Raw genomic sequence first — 26790 nt, forward strand, 5'->3', positions numbered from 1 at the left:
AAGCCAGCACGGATGTTAAAGGCAAATCGTGTTCAACCAACTTGATCGAGTTTTTTGATGAGGTAACAGAGAGGGTTGATGAGGGCAATGCGGCTGATGTGGTGTACATGGATTTCCAAAAGACGTTTGACAAAGTGCCACATAATAGGCTTGCCAGCAAAGTTGAAGTCCATGGAATAAAAGGGACAGTGGCAGTATGGATACGAAATTGGCTAAGTGACAGGAAACAGAGAGTAGTGGTGAATGGTTGTTTTTCGGACTGGAAGGAGGTATACAGTGGTGTTCCCCAGGGGTCGATACTAGGACCACTGCTTTTCTTGATATATATTAATTACTTGGATTTGGGTGTACAGGGCACAATTTCAAAATTTGCAGATGACACAAAACTTGGAAGTATAGTGAACAGTGAGGAGAGTGATAGACTTCAGGAGGACATAGACAGGCTGGTGGCAGATGAAATTTGACACAGAAAAGTACAAAGTGATACATTTTGGTAGAAAGAATGAAGAGAGGAAATATAAACGAAAAGATACAATTCTAAAGGGGGTGAATGAACAGAGAGACCTGGGGGTATATGTGCACAAATCGTTGAAGGTGGCAGGGCAGGTTGAGAAGGTGGTTAAAAAAGCTTACAGGATCCTGGGCTTCATGAATAGCATACAAAATCTTGGAAATTATGATGAACCTGTATAAAACACTAGTTCGGCCTCAACTGGAGTACTGTGTCCAATTCTGGGCACCGCACTTTATAGGAAGGATGTGAAGGCCTTAGAGAGGGTGCAGAAAAGATTTACAAGAATCCATTTGGTTAGAGTTGAGGAGCAAAAAGGGTATGATCACGCTATTGGGGGCCTCCAAATAGTGAGAGGGAGGTAGAGGAGCAAATTGGGGGACTTTTAATTACCCAAATATCAATTGGGATAATGCTAGGGTAAAAGGAAAGGAGGGTGAGGAATTTCTGAAATGTGTTCAGGAGAATTTCCTTGACCAGTATGTTCTTGGCCCAACTAGGAAGGAGGCATTGCTGGATTTGGTGCTGGGAAATGAGGTGGGCCAGGTCGACCAAGTGTCTGTGGGAGAACACTTGGGTACGAGTGATCATCGTATCATGAGATTTAGATTAGCAATGGAGAGAAGTAAAGAACAATCTAGAGTGGAACTTCTAAACTGGAATAGGGCTAACTTCAATGGGATGTGAAAGGATCTAGCCAGGGTAAAATGGAACCAAAGTCTGACAGGAAAAACTGTAGAAACAATGGGTGATCTTTAAGGAGGAGGTGTTTCAACTACAGGCTAGGGACATTCCAACAAGAGGGAAGGGTAAGGGAACCAAAACAAGGGCTCCTTGGATGAAGAGGTAGATAGAGAAGATGATGAAACAAAAAGAGGGTGTAAGATGCATGTCAGGTGAATTCTTCAAGGGAGAACCAGACCAAATACAATAAGTTGAGAGGGGAAGTGAAGATGAAAATAAAATTGGCAAAGAGATAATGAGAGTAGAATGGCAGGTAACATAAAAGGGAACCCAAAAATCTTCTACAGGCATGTAAACAGTAAGCGGGTAGTAAGAGGCGGGTGGGGCCTATTAGAGACAAAGAAGGTGATATATGCTTAGAGGCGCAGGGCAAGGCTAGAATATTCAATGAGTACTTTGTAACGGTGTTTACTAAGGAGCTGGATGCTGACAAAATATCAGTAGAAGCAATGGAAGGAGTGAAAATTGAAAGACAGGATGTACTTGAAAAGCTGGGTATGCTTAGAGTGGATAAGTCACCTGGTCCAGATGGCTTGCATCCCAGGTTTGAGTCATAGAGTTATACAGCACAGGAAGAGGCCCTTCGACCCATCGTGTCCACACCGGCCATCAAGCCCTGTCTACTCTAATCCCATTTTCCAGCACTTGGTCCGTAGCCTCGTATGCTATGGCGTTTCAAGTGCTCATCTAAATGCTCCTTGAATGTTGTGAGGGTTCCTGCCTCTACCACCCTTTCAGGCAGTGAGTTCCAGATTCCAACCACCCTCTGGGTGAAAACGTTTTTCCTCAAATCCCCTCTAAACCTCCTGCCTCTTACCTTGAAACTATGCCCCCTGGTTATTGACCCCTCTACTAAGGGGAAAAGTTCCTTTCTATCTATGCCCCTTTTGTACACCTCAATCAGGTCCCCCCTCAGCCTTCTCTGCTCTAAGGAAAGCAACCCCAGCCTGTCCAGTCTCTCTTCATAGCTGAAGCACTCCAGCCCAGGTAACATCCTGGTGAATCTCCTCTGCACCCTCTCCAATGCAATCACATCCCTCCTATAGTGTGGCGACCAGAACTGCACACAGTATTCCAGCTGTGGCCTAACTAGCGTTTTGTACAGCTCCATCATAACCTCCCTGCTCTTATATTTTATGCCTCGGCTAATGAAGGCAAGTATCCCATATGACTTTTGAACCACCTTATCTACCTGTCCTGCTGCCTTCAGGGATCTATGTACATGCACACCAAGGTCTCTCTGATCCTTTGTCCTTCCTAGGGTCCTACCATTCATTGTGTATTCCCTTGCCTTGTTAGTCCTCCCAAAATGCATCACCTCACACTTTTCAGGGTTAAATTCCATTTGCCATTGTTCTGCCCATCTAACCATCCCGTCTAAATCGTCCTGTAGCCTGAGGCTTCCCTCCTTGCTATTTACCACTCCACCAATTTTCGTGTCATCTGCGAACTTACTGATCATACCTCCTATATTTATAACAAAATCATTAATGTACACTACAAACAGCAAAGGACCCAGCACCGATCCCTGCGGTACACCACTGGACACGGGCTTCCAGTTACAAAAACAACCTTCGACCATCACTCTCTGCCTCCTGCCACTAAGCTAATTTTGGATCCAATGTGCCAAATTGCCCTGGATCCCATGGGCTCTTACCTTCTTGGAAAGGTTCCTAAGGGAGTTGGGGGAGGAGATAGTGGAAGGGCTTGCCATAATTTTCCAATCTTCCCTAGATGCGGGGGAGGTGCCTGAGGATTGGAAAGTGGCAAATGTGACACCATTGTTCAAGAAAGGGTGTAAGGACAATCCTAGTAACTACAGCTGGTCAGTTTAACATCAGTGGTGGGTAAAGTTTTAGAATCAATAATCAAGGAAAAAATTAATGGGCACTTGGAGAGGTTTAAGCTAATTAAGGAGAGCCAACACGGATTTGTAAAAGGCAGATCTTGTTTGACTAATCTAATTGAATTTTTTGATGAAGTAACAAAGGATTGATGAAGGGAATGCAATGAATGTTGTCTATATGGATTTTAGGAAGGTGTTTGACAAAGTACCACGTAGAAGGCTGGTTAACAAAATTGAGGCTCATGGAATAGGTGGGTCACTGGCAGCTTGGATAAGGAATTGGCTTAAGGATAGAAAACAGCAAGTTGTGGTAAATGGCTGTTTTTCAGACTGGAGGATGGTAGACAGTGGTGTTCCCCAAGGGTCAGTGCTGGGGCCACTGCTTTTTTTGATATATATATAAATGACCTGGATATTGTAATACAGAGTAGAATTTCTAAATTTGCCGATGACACCAAACTTGAGGGTGTGGCAAACAGTGAGGATGATACCAATCGACTGCAACAGGACCTAGAAAGGCTAGCAGAATGGGCAAACAAGTGGCAGATGGAATTTAATACAGAGAAGTGTGAGGTGATGCATTTTGGCAGAAGGAACAGGTAGAGGCAATATACACTTAATGGCACAGTTTTAAAGAGTGTGCAGGGACAGAGGGACCTGGGAGTTAATGTGCATAGGCCCCTGAAGGTGGCGGGACATATTGAGAGTGGTTAGCAAAGCATATGGGATCTTGGGCTTCATAAATAGAGGTATTGAGTACAAAAGTAGAGAAATTATGCTGAACCTTTATAAAGCGCTGGTTAGGCCACAACTGGAGTATTGCATCCAGTTCTAGTCACCACACTTTAGCAAGGATGTGAAGGCACTTAAGAGGGTGTAGAGGAGATTTACCAGAATGGTTCTGGGGATGGGAGATCTTAGCTACAAGGACATAGAAACATAGAAGATAGGAGCAGGAGTAGGCCATTTGGCCCTTCGAGCCTGCTCCGCCATTCAACGAGATCATGGCTGATCATCCAAACCCTAGCACCCGGTCTCTACACCGACAGGTTGGAGAAGCTGGATTTGTTTTCATTAGAGCAAAGGAGGTTGAGGGGTGATTTGATAGAGGTGGACAAGATTATGACGGGTTTGGATAGGCTAGATGGGGAAAGGCTGTTCCCACTAGTTGATGGTACAAGGACTAGGGGACACAGATTTAAGGTTTTGGGCAAGAGATACGGGGGGGGTGGGGGGGGGGAATGCGAGAAAAATCTTTTTTACGCAGTGGTGATGACCTGGAACTCGCTGACGATGGAAGTGGTGGAAGCGGAGACACTCAATGTTTTCAAGGGGAGACTGGATAGGCACTTGAGGGAAATAAACTTGCAGGGTTACGGGGATAGAGCGGGGGAATGGGACTGACTGGATTGCTGTACGGAGAGCTGGCATGGACTCGATGGGCCGAATGGCCTCCTTCTGTGACATTATGACCCTATGAATGATTCCAGCGATGAGGGACTTCAATTACGTGGATATACTGGAGCAGCTGGGTTGTTCTCCTTTGAGCAGAGAAGACTGAGAGGAGATTTGATAGAGGTGTTCAAAATCATGAGGGGTCTTGACATAGAGAGAAACTGTTCCCATTGGCAGAAGGGTCAGGAACCTGAGGACACAGATTTAAGGTGATTGGCAGAAGAACCAAAGGCGACATGAGGAAAAACTTTTTTACTCAGCGAGTGGTTGGGATCTGGAATGCAATGCCTTGAAAGGGTGGTGGAGGCAAACTCAATCATGGCTTTCAAAATGGAGTTGGATAAGTACTCGAAGGAAAGAAATTTGTAGGGCTACAGGGAAGAGAGCCGGCACAGGCTCAACGGGCCGAATGGCCTTCTTCCGTGCGGTAACCATTCTATGATTCTACCAAATGTCAACAATGTTCCTCATCCTTTGAGAACCCCAAGCTACAATTGAAAACAGGTCAGTCGATGCTGCTGAAACAAATCTCTCCTTAATGAAGGGGAAGGGAATGAAGAGAGAAAAATTTTCACTCAAGGATTTGACTGCTCTGCACCACCATTGCCTTCACATTGGCAGATACTTCAGCCAGTTACTCTCCATTGAATCCACCTCCAACAATGCAGTCAAAACCACGTGTGTTAACTGACAGCCAAACAATCAGTTCTGTGATGCCGGCATTAGCTGGGCTGATTTGACATCCTACATTGGTGTTGGGGAGTATCTGGCTGACAACTTTAGAAGGAGTTCAGGATAGCTCATCTGTTAAGTTTTAGGATCTTTTCTAACTTCTTGTCCTTTTTTATTTTTTATGAGCGTGTCCCAGCATTCCAAGCTTTCACAAGTGTCTATCTTTGTTTCTGAGATCTACATAAGATTTTGGTAACACATCCCAGATAAACAAACAGCAAACTCTATTTGCTAATTAATTGTAGACATGGGACCCATCATGTCCCCGTAAGATCCTACATCAGTCTTCAAAAGCAACAGAGCAGAACAGGAAGCCTTGTTTAAAGTTTGAAATACGAAGCAACTTTCCCTCTTCTCATACTTTCTCTTTTGAAACCGCTGTCATCACTCCCTCAAAAAAGCGCACCCTCAACCCCTGTGCCCTTCCAAACTACCGCCCCATTTCCAACCTCCCTTTTTTCTCCAAAGTTCTTCAACGTGTTGTCAAACTCCCAGATCCACACCCATTTTTCCCGCAACTCCAAGTTAGAATCTATTCATCCCTGTCACATCACTGAAATGGCCCTGGTCAAAATCTAAAATTACATCCTCTGTGACTGACTGTGGTGCACTCTCCCTCCTCGTCCTCTCCCACCTGTCTGCAGCCTTTGACACAGTTCACAACACCATCTTCCTCCAAAACCTCTCATCCATTGTCCAGCTCAGTAGGACTGCCCTCACTTGGTTCCACTCTTACCGTCCCACACTGTTACCTCTGGACTCCCCAAGAATCTAACCTCAATCCCCTTCTCTTCCTCATCCACATGCTGACCTTTGACAACATCATGTGCAGACATCAGGCTAGCTTCCTCATGTATACCGACGACACCCAGCTCTAACTCACTACCACTGTTTTTGACCTCTCCACTACCTCTTTGCTGTCAGGCTGCTTGTTCAATGTCAAGTAATGGATGAGCTGCAATTTTCTCCAGTGAATATTAGGAAGAGTGAAGCTATTGTTTTCAGCCCATTCCACAAATTCATCATCCTCGCCACCAATTCCATCCCTCTCCCCAACCACTGTGTTAGGCTGAACAGACTTCTCAAACTTTTGCTGTCATATTCAAGCCTGAGCTGAGCTTCTGACCCCCATATCCTCTCCATCACAAAGACTGCTTACTGTCACCTCTTCATCATAGCCTGCATCAGCCCATTTGCCACTGAAACCCTCTTCTGTGCTTTTGTCATCTCTAGACTCGACTGTTCCGATGCTCTCCTTACCAGCCTCCCCCTCCTTCACCCTCTGTAAACATCAGCTCATCCAAAAATCTCACACCAGGTCCCGCTCACCCATCACCCTTTCCTTGCTGGCCTACATTGGCTCAAAAGTCCCCAAATGCCTTATATTTCAAAATTCATCCTTGTGTTTAAATCCATTAAGCTCTATCTCTATAACTTCCTACAGCCCAACAACTCCCCTTCCACCCCCGCCCCAGCCAAACGTTCTATTCTTCTGACTTTGGCATTTTGTGCGCCCCCACTCCCTTTGCTCTTTCAGCTGACTTGGCCACAAACACTGGAATTCCCATCCTAAATCTCTCCTTCTCCTTTAAGCCCACCCCTTTAACCAACATTTAGGTCACCCCACCTAATATGTCTTTCTTTGGCTCGGCGTCCATTTCTGTCTGATTACACTTCTGTAAAGTGAAGTGGGACGTTTTTCTATGAATTAATGAACTTGCATTTATATAGCGTCTTTCATGACTTCAGGATGTCCTAAAGTGATTTAGTCAAAGTACTTTTGAAGCAATGTAGGGAAATGCAGCAGCCAATCTGTGCACAGCAAGGTCCCACAATAGCAATGAGATAAATAACCAGATTATCTGTTTTTTGTTGGTGTAGGTTGAGGGATAAATATTGGTCAGGAGAACTACCCCGCTCTTTGTCAAATAGTGCCATGGGATCCTTTACACGCCCCCGAGAGCACACGGAATTCGGTTCAACGTCTCAGCTGAAAGACAGCAGCTCCAACAGAGCAGCACTCCCTCAGTACGATAGCAAAATACTGCAGATGCTGGAAATCCAAAATAACAACAGAGAATGCTGGAAAAACTCAGCAGGTCAGGCAACATCCGTGGAGAGAAATTTGAGTTGACGTTTCGGGTTGAAACCCTTCTTCAAAACTGGAAAGAAAATAAAAAGATCGAAGGCAAAGCTGCGATCGAACAAAAGAAGAAAAGGAGACAATAAAAGGTATAAGAAGCCAGATGAGATGGTAATGGGCTCGTGGAGACAAAAGGCAGCTGAGATTAGGTGTGAAGTGTACTGGCAGGATAAGGACAGCTGCCAGGTGAGAGAGGGAAACAAAAGGAAAGGAGGTGGGGGGGAAAGGAGGACCCAAAACAAAGGGGTGGAAAAAATTAAAAGGAAAAAAGTAATAGAGGCCGAGGTTATGATCTGAAATTATTGAACTCGATATTGAGTCCGGAAGGCTGCAAAGTGCCAAATCATCTTCCACTTTGGGGCTGGATCCCATGACCTTCTCACTCAGAAGTGAGAGTGCTACTACAGGTAGACTACCCTTTTTCCGCACTTCCGAAAACCGAAATCCTCTGAAAACCGAAAGTGTTTTCGTTCAGCGTAAGTCGTGCGCACGACCCCGACCCCCGCCCCCCCGCCGACCCCGACCCCCGCCCCTGACCCCCACCCCCCCCCGCCGACCCGACCCCCCGCCAACCCCCACCCCCGACAAATTTCCCAGTCTTATAAAATACCTTCCGAAATCCAAAATTTTCCGAAAACCAAAACACAGCTGGTCCCGAGGTTTTCGGATAAAGGATAGTCTACCTGTACTGAGCAACAGATGACGCCTACATTAAAGGTGCTGAATAAATGGAAGTTGTTATTGCTGCTTCTTAGAGTGCCTCCAGAACCCTTGGAGAGATTTACCAGAATGGTACCAGGGATGAGGGACTTCAGTTATGTGGAGAGACAAGAGAAGGTGGGATTGTTCTCTTTAGAGCAGAGAAGGTTAAAGGAAGATTTAATAGAGGTATTTAAAATTATGAGGGGTTTTGATATGGAGAAACTGTTTCCACTGACAGGAGGGTCGGTAACCAGAGGACACAGATTTAAGGTAATTGGAAAAAAAGCTTTTGGGGGTGGGGGGCGGGAGATGAGAATTTTTTTTAATGCAGCGAGTTATTATCTGGAATGCACTGCATGAAAGGGTGGTGGAAGCAGATTCAGTAGTAACTTTCAAAAGAGAATTGGATATATACTTGAAAAAGGAGAAATTTGCAGGGCTACAGAGAAAAGGCAGGGGAGTGGGATGAATTGGATAGCTCTTCAAAAAGCCAGCATGGACACAATGGGCCAAATGGTCTCCTTCTGTGCTGTATGATTCTATGAATCCAATTCCATGCTAGTCCCTGAAGGTTATGCATCAAGTTTAGCTACCCTGATAAAAGAGCTACTTTGTGGGACAACAACAGATACACAGACCATGTGCATCAATAAGATCATGGATCTATACAGATCTCCAAGAATGGTGTGTATATCGACCAAAACCAAGCTTGCACTGTTTGAACAAAAATAGGACAGTGCTCTAGCACCAGAATTACAGATACAGAGACTCTGAAACCAACTCGGCACAAGGACACCTGAAGGATGTCGTCACCATCAACAGAACTGAATACTGGCTCAGGAAACAAGGAAAGAACTCTTCTTACAGAATAGTGTAAGATAACAAGTATAGATGACAGAATGCATCCTGTGCATACAAGATCTGTTCCTGCAACTTCTGATATCAGAGGTATTGAACCAATCGTTGCCTTTTCTTCTCTCGTGTACAGACAGACTAGATCAGATTTCTACCATATATGGATAAGATTTAAGATAATAATGCAGCTTGCTCTAAACTGTCTTACAGCCCCAGTCCAGAGTAATAGTGTTACACCCAAACCAATTAACACTGAAGCACAATACAATCCCAGCAGAGTGACCTAGTTCTGCCTTGCAATTATCTAAGACAAAGACAGACAGATGTTGCAGCTGGGATATAACTAACACAACTAATAATCTCAATTTTATCAATAACTTAGATGAAGGAATGGTAGGCTGTATATCCAAGCTTGCTGACGACACCAAGTTAGGGCATAGTAAATAGTGTAGGTGGAACAGAAAATTGCAAAGGGACATTGATGGATTAAGTAAGTGGGAAAAACTGTGGCAGATGGAGTTCAACATGGGGAAGTGAGAGATCATTTTTTTGAGGAAGTAACTAGTAAAATAGATAAGGGAGAACCAGTGGATGTGGTGTATTTGGACTTTCAGAAGGCTTTCGATAAGGTCCTACATAAGAGATTAGCGTGTAAAGTTAAGGCACATGGGATTGGGGGCAAGGTATTGACTTGGATAGAGAACTGGTTGGCAGATAGAAAGCAAAGAGTTGGAATAAACGGGTCTTTTTCCGAGTGGCAGGCAGTGACTAGTGGGGTACCGCAGGGATCGGTCCTTGGACCCCAGCTATTCACAATATATATTAATGATCTAGACAAGGGAACTAGATGTAATATCTCCAAATTTGCAGATGACACAAAGCTGGGTGGACGTGTGTGCTATGAGGAGGATGCCGAGAAACTCCAGGATGATTTGGACAGGTTGGGTGATTGGGCAGAAGCATGGCAGATGCAATATAACGTGGATAAATGTGAGGTTATCCACTTTGGTGTCAAAAACAGGAAGGCAGATTATTATCTGAATGGCAATAGATTGGGAGAAGGGGAAGTGCAACGAGACCTGGGTGTCCTTGTGCACCAGTCGCTGAAGGTAAGCATGCAGGTGCAGCAGGCGGTTAAGAAGGTAAATGGTATGTTGGCCTTCATAGCGAGAGGGTTTGAGTACAGGAACAAGGATGTCTTGCTGCAGTTGTACAGGGCCTTGGTGAGACCACATCTTGAGTATTGTGTGCAGTTTTGGTCGCCTTACCTGAGGAAGGATGTTCTTGCCATGGAAGGAGTTCAGCGAAGATTCACCAGGCTGATACCTGGGATGGCAGGAATGACGTATGAGGAGAGATTGGGTCGATTGGGCCTGTACTCGCTGGAGTTTAGAAGAATGAGAGGGGATCTCATTGAAACATAAAATTCTGGCAGGACTGGACAGACTAGATGCAGGGAGGATGTTCCCGATGGTCGGGGAATCCAGAACCAGGGGTCACAGTCTAAGGATAAGGGGTAGGCCTTTTAGGACAGAAATAAGGAGGAATTTCTTCACCCAGAGAGTGGTGAACCTGTGGAATTCTCTACCACAGAAGGCGGTAGAGGCCAATTCACAGAAATCACAGAAACCCCACAGTGCAGATAGAGGCCATTTCGGCCCATCGAGCCTGCACCGACACATATCCCACCCGAACCCCGTAACCCCTACATCAACACATATCCCACCCTATCCCCGTAACCCCACGTATTTAATCCCCCTAACACTAAGGGTCAATTTATCATAGTCAATCAACCTCACCTGCACATCTTTGGACTGTGGGAGGAAACCGGAGCACCCGGAGGAAACCCACGCAAACACGGGGAGAATGTGCAAACTCCACACAGACAGTCACCCGAGGCCGGATTTGAACCCGGGTCTCTGGCGCTGTGAGGCAACAGTGCTAACCACTATGCCACCGTGCTGCCCAATTCATCTTAAATATATTCAAGAAGGAGTTGGATATATTTCTTAAGGCTAAAGGGATCAAGGGGTGTGGGGAGAAAGCAGGGACCGGGTACTGAACTTGGATGATCAGCCATGATCGCATTGAATGGCGGAGCAGGCTCGAGGGGCCGAATGGCCTACTCCTGATCCTATCTTCTATGTTTCTATCATCTGCTTAGGAACTAAGATAGATCAGTGTATTTTCTAAATGGTGAGAAGTTAGGAACTGTGGAGGAGGAGCAGGACGATTGAGGGGTCCAAGTACAGAAATCACTAAAGGCTAGTGGACAGGTCCAAAAAATAATCAAAAAGGCTAATGGAATATTAGTCTTTATCAAAGGGGACTGGAATGCAAAGGGGTGGAAGTTAATGCTACAGTTGTCTAAAGCTCTGGTTAGCCTATATCTGGAGTACTGCGTTCAGTTCTGGGCACCGCAATTTAGGAAGGATATGTTGGCCTTGCAGGGGGTACAGTGCTGATTCACCAGAATGATACCGGGGCTAAAAGGATTAAATTAAGAGGCCAGGTTACATAGGTTAGGCTTATATTTTCTTGCGTTTAGAAGATTAAGAGGTGCTACTGAAACCCCCATCCATGCCTTTGTTACCTCTAGACTTGACTATTCCAATGCGCTCCTGGTTGGCCTTCCACCTAACACCCTCCGTAAATTTTGAGCTCATCCAAAACTCTGCTGCCTGTGTCCTAACTTGCTCCAAGTCCCGTTCACCCATCGCCCCGTGCTCGCTGATCTACATTGGCTCCCAGTCTACATTTGCTCCCGGTCAGGAAACACTACGATATTAAAATTATCATCTTTATTTTCAAATCGCTTTGCCGCTTACCTAAGCAAGGATATACTTGCCTTAGAGGGAGTGCAACGAAGGTTCACGAGACTGATTACTGGGATGGGGGAACTGTCCTATGAGGAGAAATAACAACTTGCATTTATATAGCGCCTTTAACGTAGTAAAACATCCCAAGGCACTGCACAGGAGTATTATAAGGCAAAAAATTTGACACCGAGCCACATAAGGAGAAATTAGGGCAGATGACCAAAAGCGTGGTTAAAGGCGCGGAGAGGTTTAGGGAGGGAATTCCAGAGCTTACGGCCTAGGCAACAGAAGGCACAGCCACCAATGGCTGAGCAATTATAATCAGGGATGCTCAAGAGGGCAGAACTAGAGGAGCACAGATATCTCGGGGGTTGTGGGGCTGGAGGAGATTACAGAGATAGGGAGGGGCGAGGCCATTGAGGGATTTGAAAAAACAGATGAGAATTTTAAAATTGAGGCAATGTAGGTCAGCGAGCACAGGGACTTGGTGCGAGTTAGGACAGGGACAGCAGAGTTTGGATGAGCTCAGGTTTACGTAGGGTAGAACATGGGAGGCATTGGAATAGTGAAGTCTAGAGGTAACAAAGGCAAGGATGAGGGTTTCAGCAGCTGATGAGCTGAGGCAAGGGCAGAGATGGGCAATTTGAAATTGATAAGACTAGGCCTATATTCCCTAGAGTTTAGAAGAATGAGAGGTGATCTCATTGAAACAGTTAAAATTCTTAAGGGGCTTGACAGGGTAGATGCTGGGAAGATGTTCCCCCTGGCTGGGGTGTCTACAACTAGGGGGTCACAGTCTCAGAATAAGGGGTCAGCCAATTAGGACGGAGATGAGGAGAAATTTCTTCACTCAGAGGGTGGTGAATCTTCAGATTTTTTAACCCCAGAGGGCTGTGGATGCTCAGTCGTTGAGGATATTCAAGACAGAGATCGAGAGATTTTTTAGATACAAGGGAGCCAAGGGATATGGCGATAGTGTAGGAAGGTGAAGTTGAGGTAGAAGATCTGTCACAATCTTATTGAATGGCGAAGCAGGCTCAAGGGGCCTACTTCTGCTCCTATTTCTTATGTTCTTGTGTTCTGGTTGGGCCGAATGGTCTCCATGTCCTCACCCCTCCCCATCTCTGTAACCTCCTCCAGCCCTACAACCTTCCAAGATCTCTGCGTTGCTTCAATCCTTGTGCATCCCCAATTTTCATCGCTGCACCACTGGCGGCCGTGCCTTCAGCTGCCTAGGCACTAAGCTCTGGAATTCCCTCCCTAAAACTCTCCGCCTCTCTTTCCTGCTTTAAACTGCTCCTTAAAACCTCTCTCTTTGTCCAGGTTTTTGGGCACCTGTCCCAATATCTCATGTGGCTCGGTGTCGGAGATTGTGTGATAGTCGCTCCGGTGATGTTTTACTGTATTAAAGGCGCTGTATAAATGCAAGTTGTTGTTGATCTAATGGAGGTGTTTAAGATGACTAAAGGATTTGATAGGGTAGCTAGAGAGAGAGAAAATTCCTCTGGTGGGAGTGTCCAGAACAAGGGGGCAGAACGTTAAAATTACAGCTACATCGGATACACGGCACAGAAACAGGCCATTCGGCCCAACCAGTCCATGCCGGCGTTTATGCTCCACTCGAGCCTCCTCCCATCTTTCCTCATCTAACTATCAGCGTAACCCTCTATTCCCTTCTCCCTCATATGCTTGTCCAGCCTCCCCTTAAATGCATCTGTACTATTCGCTTCAACCACTCCCTGTGGGAGCGAGTTCCACATTCTCACCGCTCTTTGGGTAAAGAAGTTTCTTCTGAATTCCCTATTGGATTTCTTGGTGACTGTCTTATATTGATGGCCTCTAGTTATGCTCTTCCCCACAAGTGGAAACATTCTCTCTGTATCCACTCTATCAAAACCTTTCATAATTTTAAAGATCTCTATTAGGTCACCCCTCAGCCTTCCTTTTTCCAGAGAAAAGAGATGAAGCCTGTTCATCCTTTCCTGATACCTCGCATTTCTGGAATCATCCTTGTAAATCTTCTCTGCACCCTCTCCAGTGCCTCTATAACCTTTTTATAATTTGGTGACCAGAACTGCACGCAGTGCTCTAAGTGTGGTCTAACCAAGGTTTGATACAGGTTTAGCATAACTTCCCTACTTTTCAATTCTATCCCTCTAGAAATAAACCCTAGTGCTTGATTTGCTTTTTTATGGCCTTGCTAACCTGTATTGCAGCTTTTAGTGATTTGTGTATTTGTACTCGGAGATCCCTTTGTTCCTCTACCCCACCTAGACTTGCACCCTCCCAATGATGTGACCTCCCCATTTTTCCTACCAAAATGTAATACCTCACATTTATCTGTGTTGAACTTCATGTGCCAATTATATGCCCATTCTGTAAGTTTATTAATGTCCTCCTGTAATTTGTTGCAGTCCTCCTCAGTATTGACTATCCCCCCCAATTTGGTGTCATCCGCAAATTTAGAAATTGTGTTTTTGATTCCAAAGTCTAAATCGTTAATATAAATTGTGAACAGCAGTGGTCCCAGCACTGATCCTTGTGGAACACCACTACCCACCTTCTGCCACTGTGAATAGCTACCCTTTACCCCTACTCTCTGCTTTCTGTCCTGAAGCCAGTCAGCGATCCATTCTGCTACTTGTCCCCTGACTCCGCATTCTCTGACCTTGTTCATCAGTCTATTATGGGGTACCTTATCGAAGGCCTTTTGAAAATCTAGATAAATTACATCTACTGTATTACCATTGTCTACTCTCTCTGTTACCTCTTCAGAAAATTCAATAATGTTGGTCAAGCAAGACTTTCCCTTTTGAAATCCATGTTGACTATTCATTATTATATTTTTGGTTTCTAGATGTTCTCCTATTTTCTCCTTTAGTAGGGATTCCATTATTTTTCCTACCACCAATGTTAAGCTGACTGGTCTATAATTCCCTGGACATGTTCTATCCCCCTTCTTAAATATCGGTATTACATTAGCTATCCGCCAGTCCTCTGGCAATACACCTTTTTCTAACAAATTATTAAATATGCGTAGTAATGCCTCTGCTATCTCTTCCCTAGATTCTTTTAAAATGTGTAAATTGAGTTTGATTAGATTAGTTTATTTAATATATCCTTTTAAAAAAAAAAATTTAAATGCACTTGTCTCATTACTAATCTTATCGTCCAATGCCATGTCCATCTGTTCTATCTCCCTGGTAAATACTGAAGCAAAATAATGATTTAATATTTCTGCCATCTCTCTATTGTTGTGGTATTATCCTGTTTATCCCTTAATGGCCCTATTCCCATCCCAACCTTCCTTTTTTATTGATGTGCCTATAAAATATTTTACTATTTTGTTCCTATTATGTTCCTTGATAACTTAATTTCATAGTTCCTCTTTGCCTCCCTAATTGTTTTTTTGCCTTCTCTCCTAATCTTTTCGTATTCTCCTTTATCATGCTGCTGTCTATATACTTCATGTATGCCTCTTTCCTTACCCTCAATTGTTCCCTTATGGCTTTATTCATCCATGGAGTCTCATTATTGTTCAGTTTGTTCTTTCCTTTTAGCGGAATATATTTTTCCTGCAGTCTGTTGAACACCGTTTTAATTGCTTCCGTTCAGGAATGATATCAGGAAGCACATCTTCACACACAGGGTGGTGGAAACTGGAACTCTCCCTCCCAAAAAGCTGCTGAGGCTGGGGGTTAATTGAAAATTTCAAAATTGAGATGGATAGATTTTTGTTATTAAGGGATATGGAATCAAGATAGGTAGATGGATTTAAGATACAGATCAGCCACAACCTAATTGAATGGTGGAACAGGCTCGAGGGGCTGAATGACCTACTCCTGTTCCTATGTTCGTACAGAACAGTGCTATTACAGCAGTACACATTAGACTTAATTTACAGTCAGTATTACATTAAACCAACTGGCATTTGTTTTTGCATTTAGGTTAAGGTTATTAAAGTTCAACAAAGCATTTCATTTCTTTACTCATTCTCAGATTGTGGGCGTCCTTGGCAAGGCTGGCATTTATTGCCCATCCTTAATTGCTTTGGCAAGGGCGTAGTGGGCCGTGGTACAAATGAGGATCTTGCTCGGTCACTTCAGAGATAAGAATCAACCACATTGGCGTGGGACTGGAATCACATATAGGCCAGACCGGATAAGGACTGAAGCTTTCCTTCCCTAAAGGACATTAGTGAACCAGTTGGACTTTCTGACAATCTGACAGCTTCATGGTCACTTTTACCAGCTTTTAAAAAAAATTGAATTCAAATTCTCAAACTGCCATGGGTAGGATTTGAGCTCGTGTTCTCTGGATTATTTGTTCAGACCTCTGGATTACTAGTCCAGTAACAACCACTACACTATCCCTGCATATATTTAAATTGTAACCAGCAGAAATGCACTTTAAGTATAACTCAATTACAGCACAAGTAACAGAGTCTAAGACTACTCTGAGGCTTAGTAAAGTTAGATTTGCAGATCAATATTTCTGACATGTTAACAGCGTTAGATATTTGCAGTGCTAGTTGTTTGATTTCCTCCTGGTTTCTCCACCTCTGAGTTGCCAGCTGTATCACTGCCTTCCAACTTCGTTCCAATCATTTTCTTCTCGTCCTGGCTCGGCTAACTTTACTCACGAGTTACTCGACACTGTTGTGCTACAGTCCAAGTCTCTCATACTGCTTGGAGGCAGGGGATTAAATCCTGCGATACTCTACAAGTTTTACTTTGGTTGATTAAATACAGAACCTTTGATAAACTTACAATTTCAGATATCACTATTTTATTTTATGCTGTGCCTTGCTGGCTTGAATTGAGTGTACTCACTTTGTTCAGTTTGCACTGGCTTTGCCTCACACTCTCTGCCTATTCACCTCTGCTTGCCGTGAGAAGGGGACACATCATTGCTCTGTTCCTGGCTGAACTCAAGATCTGAAGCCCAACGGACTTGCTTAACTGTCTGAGGAAGGGACAAAGGATGGACCTTTATATCGTAAATATCACAAAGACAAACACCCTTTCTTGGTTTAAGCCTCAATGCCCAATTAAGAAGGGTTAACTGGGTCATGTGATCTCTTTAATGTGCTAATCCATTTTAAGAACATAAGAAATAGGAGCAGGAGTAGGCCAATCGGCCCCTCGAGCCTGCTCCGCCATTCAATAAGATCATGGCTGATCTGATCCTAACCTCAAATCTACTTTCACTCTCCATCCCACCCGAACCCATATGATCTCCCGGGAGAGGCGAAAAACCAGATAAAAAACCCAATGGCCAATTTGGGATAAAAAATCTGGGAAATTCCACTCCGACCCATCTAGGCGATTGAAACTCGTCCAGGAGATCACTCTATCCCTGTATTTCCTGCAGTACTTACCTTCTGTAAGAGGTGATCTCCACCCCAGCCAGGAACAGGCCCAATTTACTCGTTAAGGACTCCTAGCTGGCAGCCTGTTCCCGAGGTCGCCACTAATCCCTGTGAATAGAACCATCTCCTGAAATCTAACACAGAATTAGAACACAAGAAGTAGGAGCAGGACCAGGCTACACGGCCCCTGGGCCCGCTCCGCCACCCACAGGGCCATGACCGATCCGAACCTAGACTCATGTCTGATTTCCTGCCCGCTCCCCGTAACCCCTAATTCCCTTTACTTCTAGGAAACTGTCTATTTCTGTTTTAAATTTATTTAATGATGTAGCTTCCACAGCTCTCCGGGGCAGCCAATTCCACAGACCTACCACCCTCTGAGTGAAGTTTCTCCTCATCTCAGTTTTGAAAGAGCAGCCCCTTATTCTAAGATTATGCCCCCTAGTTCTAGTTTCACCCATCATTGGGAACATCCTCACCACATCCACCCGATCCAGCCCCTTCACAATCTTATATGTTTCAATAAGATCGCCTCTCATTCTTCTGAACTCCAATGAGTAGAGTCCCAATCTGCTCAACCTCTCATCATATGTCCACCCCCTCATCCCCGGGATTAACCGAGTGAACCTTCTTTGTACTGCCTCGAGAGCAAGTATGTCTTTTCTTATGTATGGACACCAAAACTTAGGCATATGTTAAAAATAACGGATGGACAACTTTTTCATGTCCTGATCAGACTGGAACTTCTGGACTCGTTTTCACCTCATGACATCCACAGCTGGTTGAAACGGCCAGGACTGTCAATCAAAGCTCGTGCCTCCCAGAGGCCACTACTGCAGGTAACTCAACTAGTTCCCAAACAAAATGAGCTTGTGTGTCAGAATCTCAGCATGGTTATACAATAGTTTAATGATAGTTGTGGTCCCAACAATTTGCTGGCTGCAGCTAACAGAGTTTCTTGCCAAGGCTTCCCCAAGGTTGCCGGGATTCACACAGGCTGTCAGGACGCAGTATAACGTCAGGACGCTCACTGTGTGGCAACAGCAACAGTGAAACACTGAGGATTTGTCTATGGTTGGACTGTTTCTGCAGGGTGGGATAGGGAGAGGTCCTGGTGTCTGGGCCAACGTTTTGGAAATCAAGTTTTTTTAAGGGGAGACTGTCCACACCATGCCCAGACAATATGACACAAAAATAGACATTGCAAAGGCTAAAAATGGCCCATTTTGAATGTTTTATTTCGATTTCACTCCACCTGTATAATATCTGAAGAAATTAAACTTCCTGTAGTGCTGACTGCAGGTGGTATCGTTTACACCGAAAAGCAGAACATCGGCGTGTGGTATTGTCACTATCCAGGTGCTTCTCTGGGTTCCTACACATGGGTTTGCAGCCATGAGAATTGTACCAGTTACAGAGTCAAGAAAGGTTATTACAGAAAAAAGAACTGACTTGCACTTTATTGGTCAGGTACCTCAGACTGGAGTGTAGGAACAGTCTTTCTGGAAGAAACGAGCTCATTGGTATTAATATTTCACGCTCAATCCTTGTGTGCAGTTATTTGAACTGTCTTTCCATGATACGCAATCAATAAAGTGAATAATTTCTCCAGTGCCGAGCTGTACTAATGCGTAGCAAAATTAGTCATGGAACAGGTTCCTTGAGATAAGCATTCGCATCACTTCATTGGTACCTACAGGAAGTAAAAAAATCACATTACTTCTTCACAACAGAAATCCGCCACCCGAGGCCAGCCCAATTCAGAACAACAACAACTTCCTGCAACTGACTTTTACTAACATTCTAGAGCAGACGGGTAGAATGCTTGGTGACCATAAGAAGCAAGATCACAGTTATCAAATCTAGAAACACCAGCTGTAAATAACCCTGCTATAGAAAGGGGTATACAATACCCAGGTGTAAATAACCCTGCTATAGAAAGGGGTATACAATACCCAGGTGTAAATAACCCGCTACAGAAAGGAGTAAACAAGACCCAGGTGTAAATAACCCTGCTATAAAAAGGGGTATACAATACCCAGGTGTAAATAACCCTGCTATAGAAAGGGGTATACAATACCCAGGTGTAAATAACCCTGCTATAGAAAGGGGTATACAATACCCAGGTGTAAATAACCCGCTACAGAAAGGAGTAAACAAGACCCAGGTGTAAATAACCCTGCTATAAAAAGTGGTATACAATACCCAGGTGTGAATAACCCTGCTACAGAAAGTGGTATACAATACCCAGGTGTGAATAACCCACTACAGAAAGGAGTAAACAATACCCAGGTGTAAATAACCCGCTACAGAAAGGAGTAAACAAGACCCAGGTGTAAATAACCCTGCTATAGAAAGGGGTATACAACACCCAGGTGTAAATAACCCACTACAGAAAGGGGTATACAACACCCAGGTGTGAATAACCCTGCTATAGAAAGGGGTATACAATACCCAGGTGTGAATAACCCTGCTATAGAAAGGAGTAAACAATACCCAGGTGTAAATAACCCTGCTATAGAAAGGGGTATACAACACCCAGGTGTAAATAACCCACTACAGAAAGGGGTATACAACACCCAGGTGTGAATAACCCTGCTATAGAAAGGGGTATACAATACCCAGGTGTAAATAACCCTGCTATAGAAAGGAGTAAACAATACCCAGGTGTAAATAACCCTGCTATAGAAAGGGGTATACAACACCCAGGTGTAAATAACCCACTACAGAAAGGGGTATACAACACCCAGGTGTGAATAACCCTGCTATAGAAAGGGGTATACAATACCCAGGTGTAAATAACCCTGCTATAGAAAGGGGTATACAACACCCAGGTGTAAATAACCCACTACAGAAAGGGGTATACAACACCCAGGTGTGAATAACCCTGCTATAGAAAGGGGTAAACAACACCCAGGTGTAAATAACCCTGCTATAGAAAGGAGTAAACAATACCCAGGTGTAAATAACCCTGCTACAGAAAGGGGTATACAATACCCAGGTGTAAATAACCCACTACAGAAAGGGGTATACAATACCCAGGTGTGAATAACCCTGCTATAGAAAGGGGTATACAATACCCAGGTGTAAATAACCCTGCTATAGAAAGGGGTATACAATACCCAGGTGTGAATAACCCTGCTATAGAAAGGAGTAAACAATACCCAGGTGTAAATAACCCTGCTACAGAAAGGGGTATACAATACCCAGGTGTAAATAACCCTGCTATAGAAAGGGGTATACAACACCCAGGTGTAAATAACCCTGCTATAGAAAGTGGTATACAATACCCAGGTGTGAATAACCCTGCTACAGAAAGGAGTAAACAATACCCAGGTGTAAATAACCCTGCTATAGAAAGGGGTATACAACACCCAGGTGTAAATAACCCACTACAGAAAGGGGTATACAATACCCAGGTGTGAATAACCCTGCTATAGAAAGGGGTATACAATACCCAGGTGTAAATAACCCTGCTATAGAAAGGGGTATACAACACCCAGGTGTAAATAACCCGCTACAGAAAGGGGTATACAACACCCAGGTGTAAATAACCCTGCTACAGAAAGGAGTAAACAATACCCAGGTGTAAATAACCCTGCTATAGAAAGGGGTATACAATACCCAGGTGTGAATAACCCTGCTATAGAAAGGGGTATACAATACCCAGGTGTGAATAACCCTGCTATAGAAAGGGGTATACAATACCCAGGTGTGAATAACCCTGCTACAGAAAGGAGTAAACAATACCCAGGTGTAAATAACCCTGCTATAGAAAGGGGTATACAATACCCAGGTGTGAATAACCCTGCTATAGAAAGGGGTATACAACACCCAGGTGTAAATAACCCACTACAGAAAGGGGTATACAACACCCAGGTGTAAATAACCCTGCTATAGAAAGGGGTATACAATACCCAGGTGTAAATAACCCGCTACAGAAAGGGGTATAAAATGCCCAGGTGTAAATAACCTGCTACAGAAAGGGGTATACAATACCCAGACGTAAATAACCCGCTACAAAAGGGGTATACAATACCCAGGTGTAAATAACCTGCTACAGAAAGGGGTATACAATACCCTGGTGTAAATAACCCGCTACAAAAGGATATATACAATAAGCAGCCCTATATTAACCCCGCTATAGAAATACCCAACATACAATACCCAGCTGTAAATAAGGCATTTGGCAAAGTACCACATAATAAACTTGTTAGCAAAATTAAAGCCCGTGGGATTAAAGGGGCAGTGACAGCGTGGATACGAAATTGGCTAAGGGATAGAAAGCAGAGTGTAGTGATGACCGAGGGAAGCAATGTTTCTGTTAATGTTTTTTCAAAGGGCTGCGCGGCCCATTCAAAATACCACGCAAGCGACGTTTTCACATTGGAAAGCTGGCGAGCCGGCTGCACAGAGCGCCAGAGCGCTCCCTGGCCGCACAGCTTAAAGTAAACATTGGAGGGAAGTATACAGTGGTGTTTACTAATGTACAGCTACAGCTATACAAAGCCCTGGTCAGACCACACCTGGAGTACTGTGAGCAGTTCTGGGCACCACACCATAGGAAAGATTTATTGGCCTTGGAAGGAATGCAGCATAGATTTACTTGGACTCCGAGGGTTAAATTACAAGGACAGATTACACAAACCGGGGTTGCATTCCCTGGAATTTTGAGGATTAACTCGAGATTTGATCAAGGTTTTCAAGACATTAAGGAGAACTGATAGGGTAGACAGAGAGAAACTATTTCTGTTGGTTGGGGATTCTAGGACATGGGGACATAGTCTAAAAATTAGAGCCAGACCTTTCAGGAGTGAAGTTAGGAAACACTTCTACATGCAAAGGGTGCTAGAAGTTTGGAACTCTCTTCCGCAAATGGCAATTGACAATTGTTAATTTTAAATCTGAGATTGCTAGATTTTTGTTAACTAAAAGGTATTGGGCCAGAAATTCGGGTCCCCACGGGTGAGTACTCGCTGTGTACTCATGCGTAGAGCCAACGTAAGTGCCGGTTTTGTGCATGCGCTGGAAGCCGGAACTTCCGTTCCCTTGAAGGAAGGGGTTCACAGGACAAACGCGTGCGCCGGAGAGGCAGCGCGTACGCCTGGAACTTGTTTTTTTTTTGCAGGTTTCTCCGGGAGGGTAAGTCTCCAGCAGCTGCGCTTTTAAAAAGCAGTCGCAAGGCCTGCTTTTAACAAGGTAAGTGGTGAATTAAGTAAAATTAAAACATTTTTTCCACAGGTTTATTATTTTTAAATACTTTAAAGGTAAGTTTAGTTTTAGCCCTGTTAAAAACTGTAATTAATTTTTTCAAAAATTTAAATTATTGTTTAAAAGTTATTTTATGTAATTTATAGTTATTTTAAAATGTGATTTTTTTTAATTTTTATTTATTTGAAGCTTTAGTTAGGTTTTGGGGCCGATCTCTATTCATAGATTTGACAGGTCTTCCTGTCAAATCTATGAATAGAGATTCCCTGCTACGATTGGCTCCCCATGGCCCACGTGATCCCAGGGGACGCTTCGAACTAACTTCGCCGCTGGGATACGCAAGCACTGCACGCCGGCAGCTGGAGGAGGCCCAGGATCGGAATCCCACGGGGGCCGACAGCACAACGGCAGGCGCGCTAGGCAAGTGCAGGTCGGGGGCTTGCGCTTGCGGGAAGCCTCCAACCCGAATTTCTGGCCCATTAAGGGATATAGGGCAAAGGCGGGTGTATGAAGTTAGGTCACAGATCAGCCATGATCTCATTCAATGGCGGAACAGGCTCGAGGGGCTAAATGGTCCACTCCTGTTCCTATGTTCCCCAGGGGTTGGTGTTAGGACCACTGCTCTTTTTGATATATATTGATAACCTGGGGTATACAGGACATAATTTCAAAGTTTGCAGATGACACAAAACTTGGAAATGTAGTAAACAGTGAGGAGGTGGTTCTGAACTTGGTTTTAGGGAATGAAGCTGGGTAGGTGGAAGGGGTATCAGTGGGAGAGCATTTTCGTTGTAATGATCATAATTCAGTTAGATTTAGCGTAGTTATGGAAAAGGACAAAGATAGACCAGGAGTAAAAGTTCTCGATTGGGAAAAGGCCAATTTTACTAAGCTGAGATGTGATTTAGCAAAAGTAGACTGGAAACAGCTAAGTGAAGGTAAATCAGTGTCAGACCAGTGGGAGGCAATCAAGGAAGAGATAGTGAGGATTCAGAGCAAATATGTTCCCACAATGAAAAAGGGCGGGACTCCCAAATCTATAGTCCCCTTGATGTCAGGGTAGGATAAGGCAAAAATGGAAAGCTTCTGACACAGAGCTAAATACTGCAGAAAGCCTACATGAGTATAGAAAGTGCAGGGGTGAAATTAAAAAGGAAATTAGGAAAGCAAAGAGAGGGCATGAAAAAATAATGGCAAGTAAAATCAAGGAAAACCCAAAGATGTTTTATAAATACATAAAGAGCAAGAGGATAACTAAAGAAAGAGTAGGACCTATTAGAGACCAAAAAGGAAGCTTGTGTGTGGAGGCGCAAGACGTGGGTATGGTTCTTAATGAATACTTTGCATCTGTCTTCACAAAAGAAAGGGACAATGCAGACATTGTAGTTAAGGAGGAGGAGTGTGAAATATTAGATGAGATAAACATAGTGGGAGAGGAAGTATTAAGGGGTTTAGCATCCTTGAAAGTGGATAAACCCCCAGGCCCAGATGAAATGTATCCCAGGCTGTTAAGAGAAGCAAGGGAGGAAATAGCAGAGGCTCTGACCATCATTTTTGAATTCGCTCTGGCTACAGGTGTGGTGCCCGAGGACTGCTAACGTTGTACTATTGTTTAAAAAGGGAGAAAGGGATAGACCGAGTAATTACAGGCCAGTCAGCCTAAGCCCAGTGGTGGGAAAATTGTTGGAAAAAATTCTGAGGGACAGTATTACTCGTCATTTAGAAAGGCACGGATTAAACAAGGACAATCAGCATGGATTTGTTAAGGGAAGGTTGTGCCTGACTAACTGGATTGAATTTTTTGAGGAGGTAACAAGGAGGGTCAATTATTGATGTAGTCTACATGGATTTTAGTAAGGCTTTTGAGAAGGTCCCACATGGCAGACTGGTCAAAGGGATCCATGGCAAAGTGGCAAGTTGGATCCAAAATTGACTCAGTAGCAGGAAGCAAAGGGTAATGGTCAACAGATGATTTTGTGACTGGAAGGCTGTTTCCAGCAGGGTTCTGCAGGGCTCAGTACTCGGTCCCTTGCTTTTTGTGGTATACATCAATGATTTAGACTTCAATGTAGGGGGCATGATTAAGAAGTTTACAAATGATACAAAAATTGGCCGTGTGGTGGATAGTGAGGAATAAAGCTGTAAACTGTAGGAAGATATTAATGAACTGGTCAGGTGGACAGAAAAGTGGCAAATGGAATTCAATCCAAAGAAGCGTGATGTAATGCATTTGGGGAGGGCTAACGAGGCAAAGGAATACACAATAAATGGTAGGACACTGAGAAATGCAGAGGAACAGAGGAACCTTGGAGTGCAAGTCCACAGATTCCTGAAGGTAGCAGGATTGGTAGGTCAGGTGGTTAAGAAGGCATATGGGATACTTTCCTTTATTAGCCGAGGCATAGAATATAAGAGCAGGGGGGTTATGCTTGAACTGTATAAAACACTAGTTAGGCCTCAGCTAGAATACTGCGTGCAGTTCTGGTCACCACATTACAGGAAGGATGTGATTGCACTAGAGAGGGTACAGAGGAGATTTACAAGGATGTTGCCAGGACTGGGGAATTTTAGCTACGAGGAAAGACTGGATAGGCTGGGGTTGTTTTTTTTGGAAAAGAGGAGACTGAGGGGAGACTTGATTGAGGTGTATAAAATTATGAGGGGCCTAGATAGGAAGGATCTATTTCTCTTAGCAGAGAGGTCAATAACCAGGGGGCACAGATTTAAAGTAATTGGGGGAAGGTTTAGAGGGGAGTTCAGGGGAAATTTATTCACCGAGAGGGTGGTGGGGTCTGGAACTCACTGCCTGAAAGGGTGGTAGAGACAGAAACCCTCATCAGATTTAAAAAGTGCTTGGATATGCACTTGAAGTGCCGGAACCTACAGGGCTACGGACCAAGAGCTAGAAATTGGGATTAGGCTGGAGAGCTCTTTTTCGGCCAGCACAAACACGATTGGTCAAATGGCCTCCTTCTGTGCCGTAAAATTCTATGATTCTATGAGGGTAGTAACAGACTTCAGGAGGACACAGACAGACTAATGAAATGGGCAGACATGTGGCAGATAAAATTTAATGCAGTGAAGTGTGAAGTGATACATTTTGGTAGGAAGAATAAGGCGAGGCATTATAAACTAAATGATACAATTTTAAAGGGGGTGCCTATACATAAATCTTCAAAGGTGGCAGGACAAGTTGAAAGAGCGGTTAAAAAGCATTGGAAATTTTGGCTTTATTAATAGAGGCATAGAGTACAAAAGCAAGGAAGTCCTGCTAAACCTTAATAAAACACCGGTTAGGCCTCAGCTGGAGTACAGGAAACCCCCGATTTACCGGCACCTAAATAACCGGAAACCTCTGTTAACCGGCAAAATTCAGGAGTAGGTTCAGGCAAGTTTTACTTCATATTAGTGGCAGTTCCTGGATCTGTGGCTGTGTAACCGGGGTTCCTGCACTTGTTGCTAAGCAACAGGCACGCTTGGTCTGTTGCTGGAGTTCCTGTACATGTTGCTAAGCAACAGGGAAGCCTGGATCTGTTGCTGTGTACGGGGCTCTCGTACCTTTTAACTATACCTCTCTGTAATCCAGACTTTTTGATAAACCGGCACCACGCCGGTCCCGTCGGTGCCGGATAATAAAGAGTTTCCTGTATTGTGTTCAATTCTGGGCACCGCACTTTAGGAAAGATGTCACGGCTTTAGAGAGGGTGCAGAAGAAATTTTCTAGAATGGTACTGGAGGGACTTCAGTTATGTGGAGACACTGGAGAAGCTGGGTTGTTCTCCTTAGAGCAGAGAAAGTTAAGAGATCTGATCGAGGTGTTCAAAAGCATGAACATTTTTGACAGAGTAAATAAGGAGAAACTGTTTCCAGTGGCAGAAGGGTCATAAACTAGAGGACACAGATTTAAGATGATTGGCAAAGAACCAGAGGTGACATGAGAAAACATTTTTTTACATAGCGAGTTATGACCTGGAATGTACTGCCTGCAGAGATGGTGGAAGCAGATTCAATAATAACTTTCAAAAGGAAATTGGATAAATACCTGAAGGGAAAATCCTTACAGGGCTATGGAGAAAGAGCAGGGGAGTGGGACTGATTGGATAGCCCTACTAAAGAGCCGGCACAGGCACGATGGGCTGAATGGCCTCCTTCTGTCCTGTATCATTCTATGATTATATGATTCTATGAACCCTGCTATAGAAAGGGGTATACAATGCCCAGGTGTAAATAATCCACTATAGAAAAGGGTATAGAATACTCACCAGAAAGGGATGTTCCCTAGAAGTTAATTCGACTGTCACACAACGCTCTGTGTAATGTGGTTTCTTCTGTTCTATTCTAAATCTCTTACATAGATTCTTGTATCTATGGCCCCTTGTTCTTGACCCATCAACTACTGGA

General features: G+C 44.1%; 1 protein-coding gene across 4 annotated transcripts in view; it reads right to left on the minus strand.

Annotated features, from left to right (window-relative positions):
- The window catches only part of LOC147100462 (isobutyryl-CoA dehydrogenase, mitochondrial-like), a 126446-nt gene that overhangs the window by 8095 nt on the left and 91561 nt on the right, over positions 1 to 26790 (minus strand). For 3 of the 4 annotated variants that reach the window (XM_085968202.1, XM_085968203.1, XM_085968204.1), the window contains one exon: positions 18398 to 18871. In XM_085968202.1, coding sequence (XP_085824328.1) covers positions 18819 to 18871 — 53 coding nt within the window. In that variant the 3' untranslated portion in view covers positions 18398 to 18818. Of the gene's footprint in view, positions 1 to 16639; positions 16773 to 18397; positions 18872 to 26790 lie in introns of those variants that run through there. The other variant, XR_015073736.1, reaches the window with a different exon arrangement.

Source organism: Somniosus microcephalus, chromosome 26, assembly GCF_052327205.1.
Source record: "Somniosus microcephalus isolate GS21.2 chromosome 26, FLI_Smic_1.0, whole genome shotgun sequence".
Classification (NCBI taxonomy): domain Eukaryota; kingdom Metazoa; phylum Chordata; class Chondrichthyes; order Squaliformes; family Somniosidae; genus Somniosus; species Somniosus microcephalus.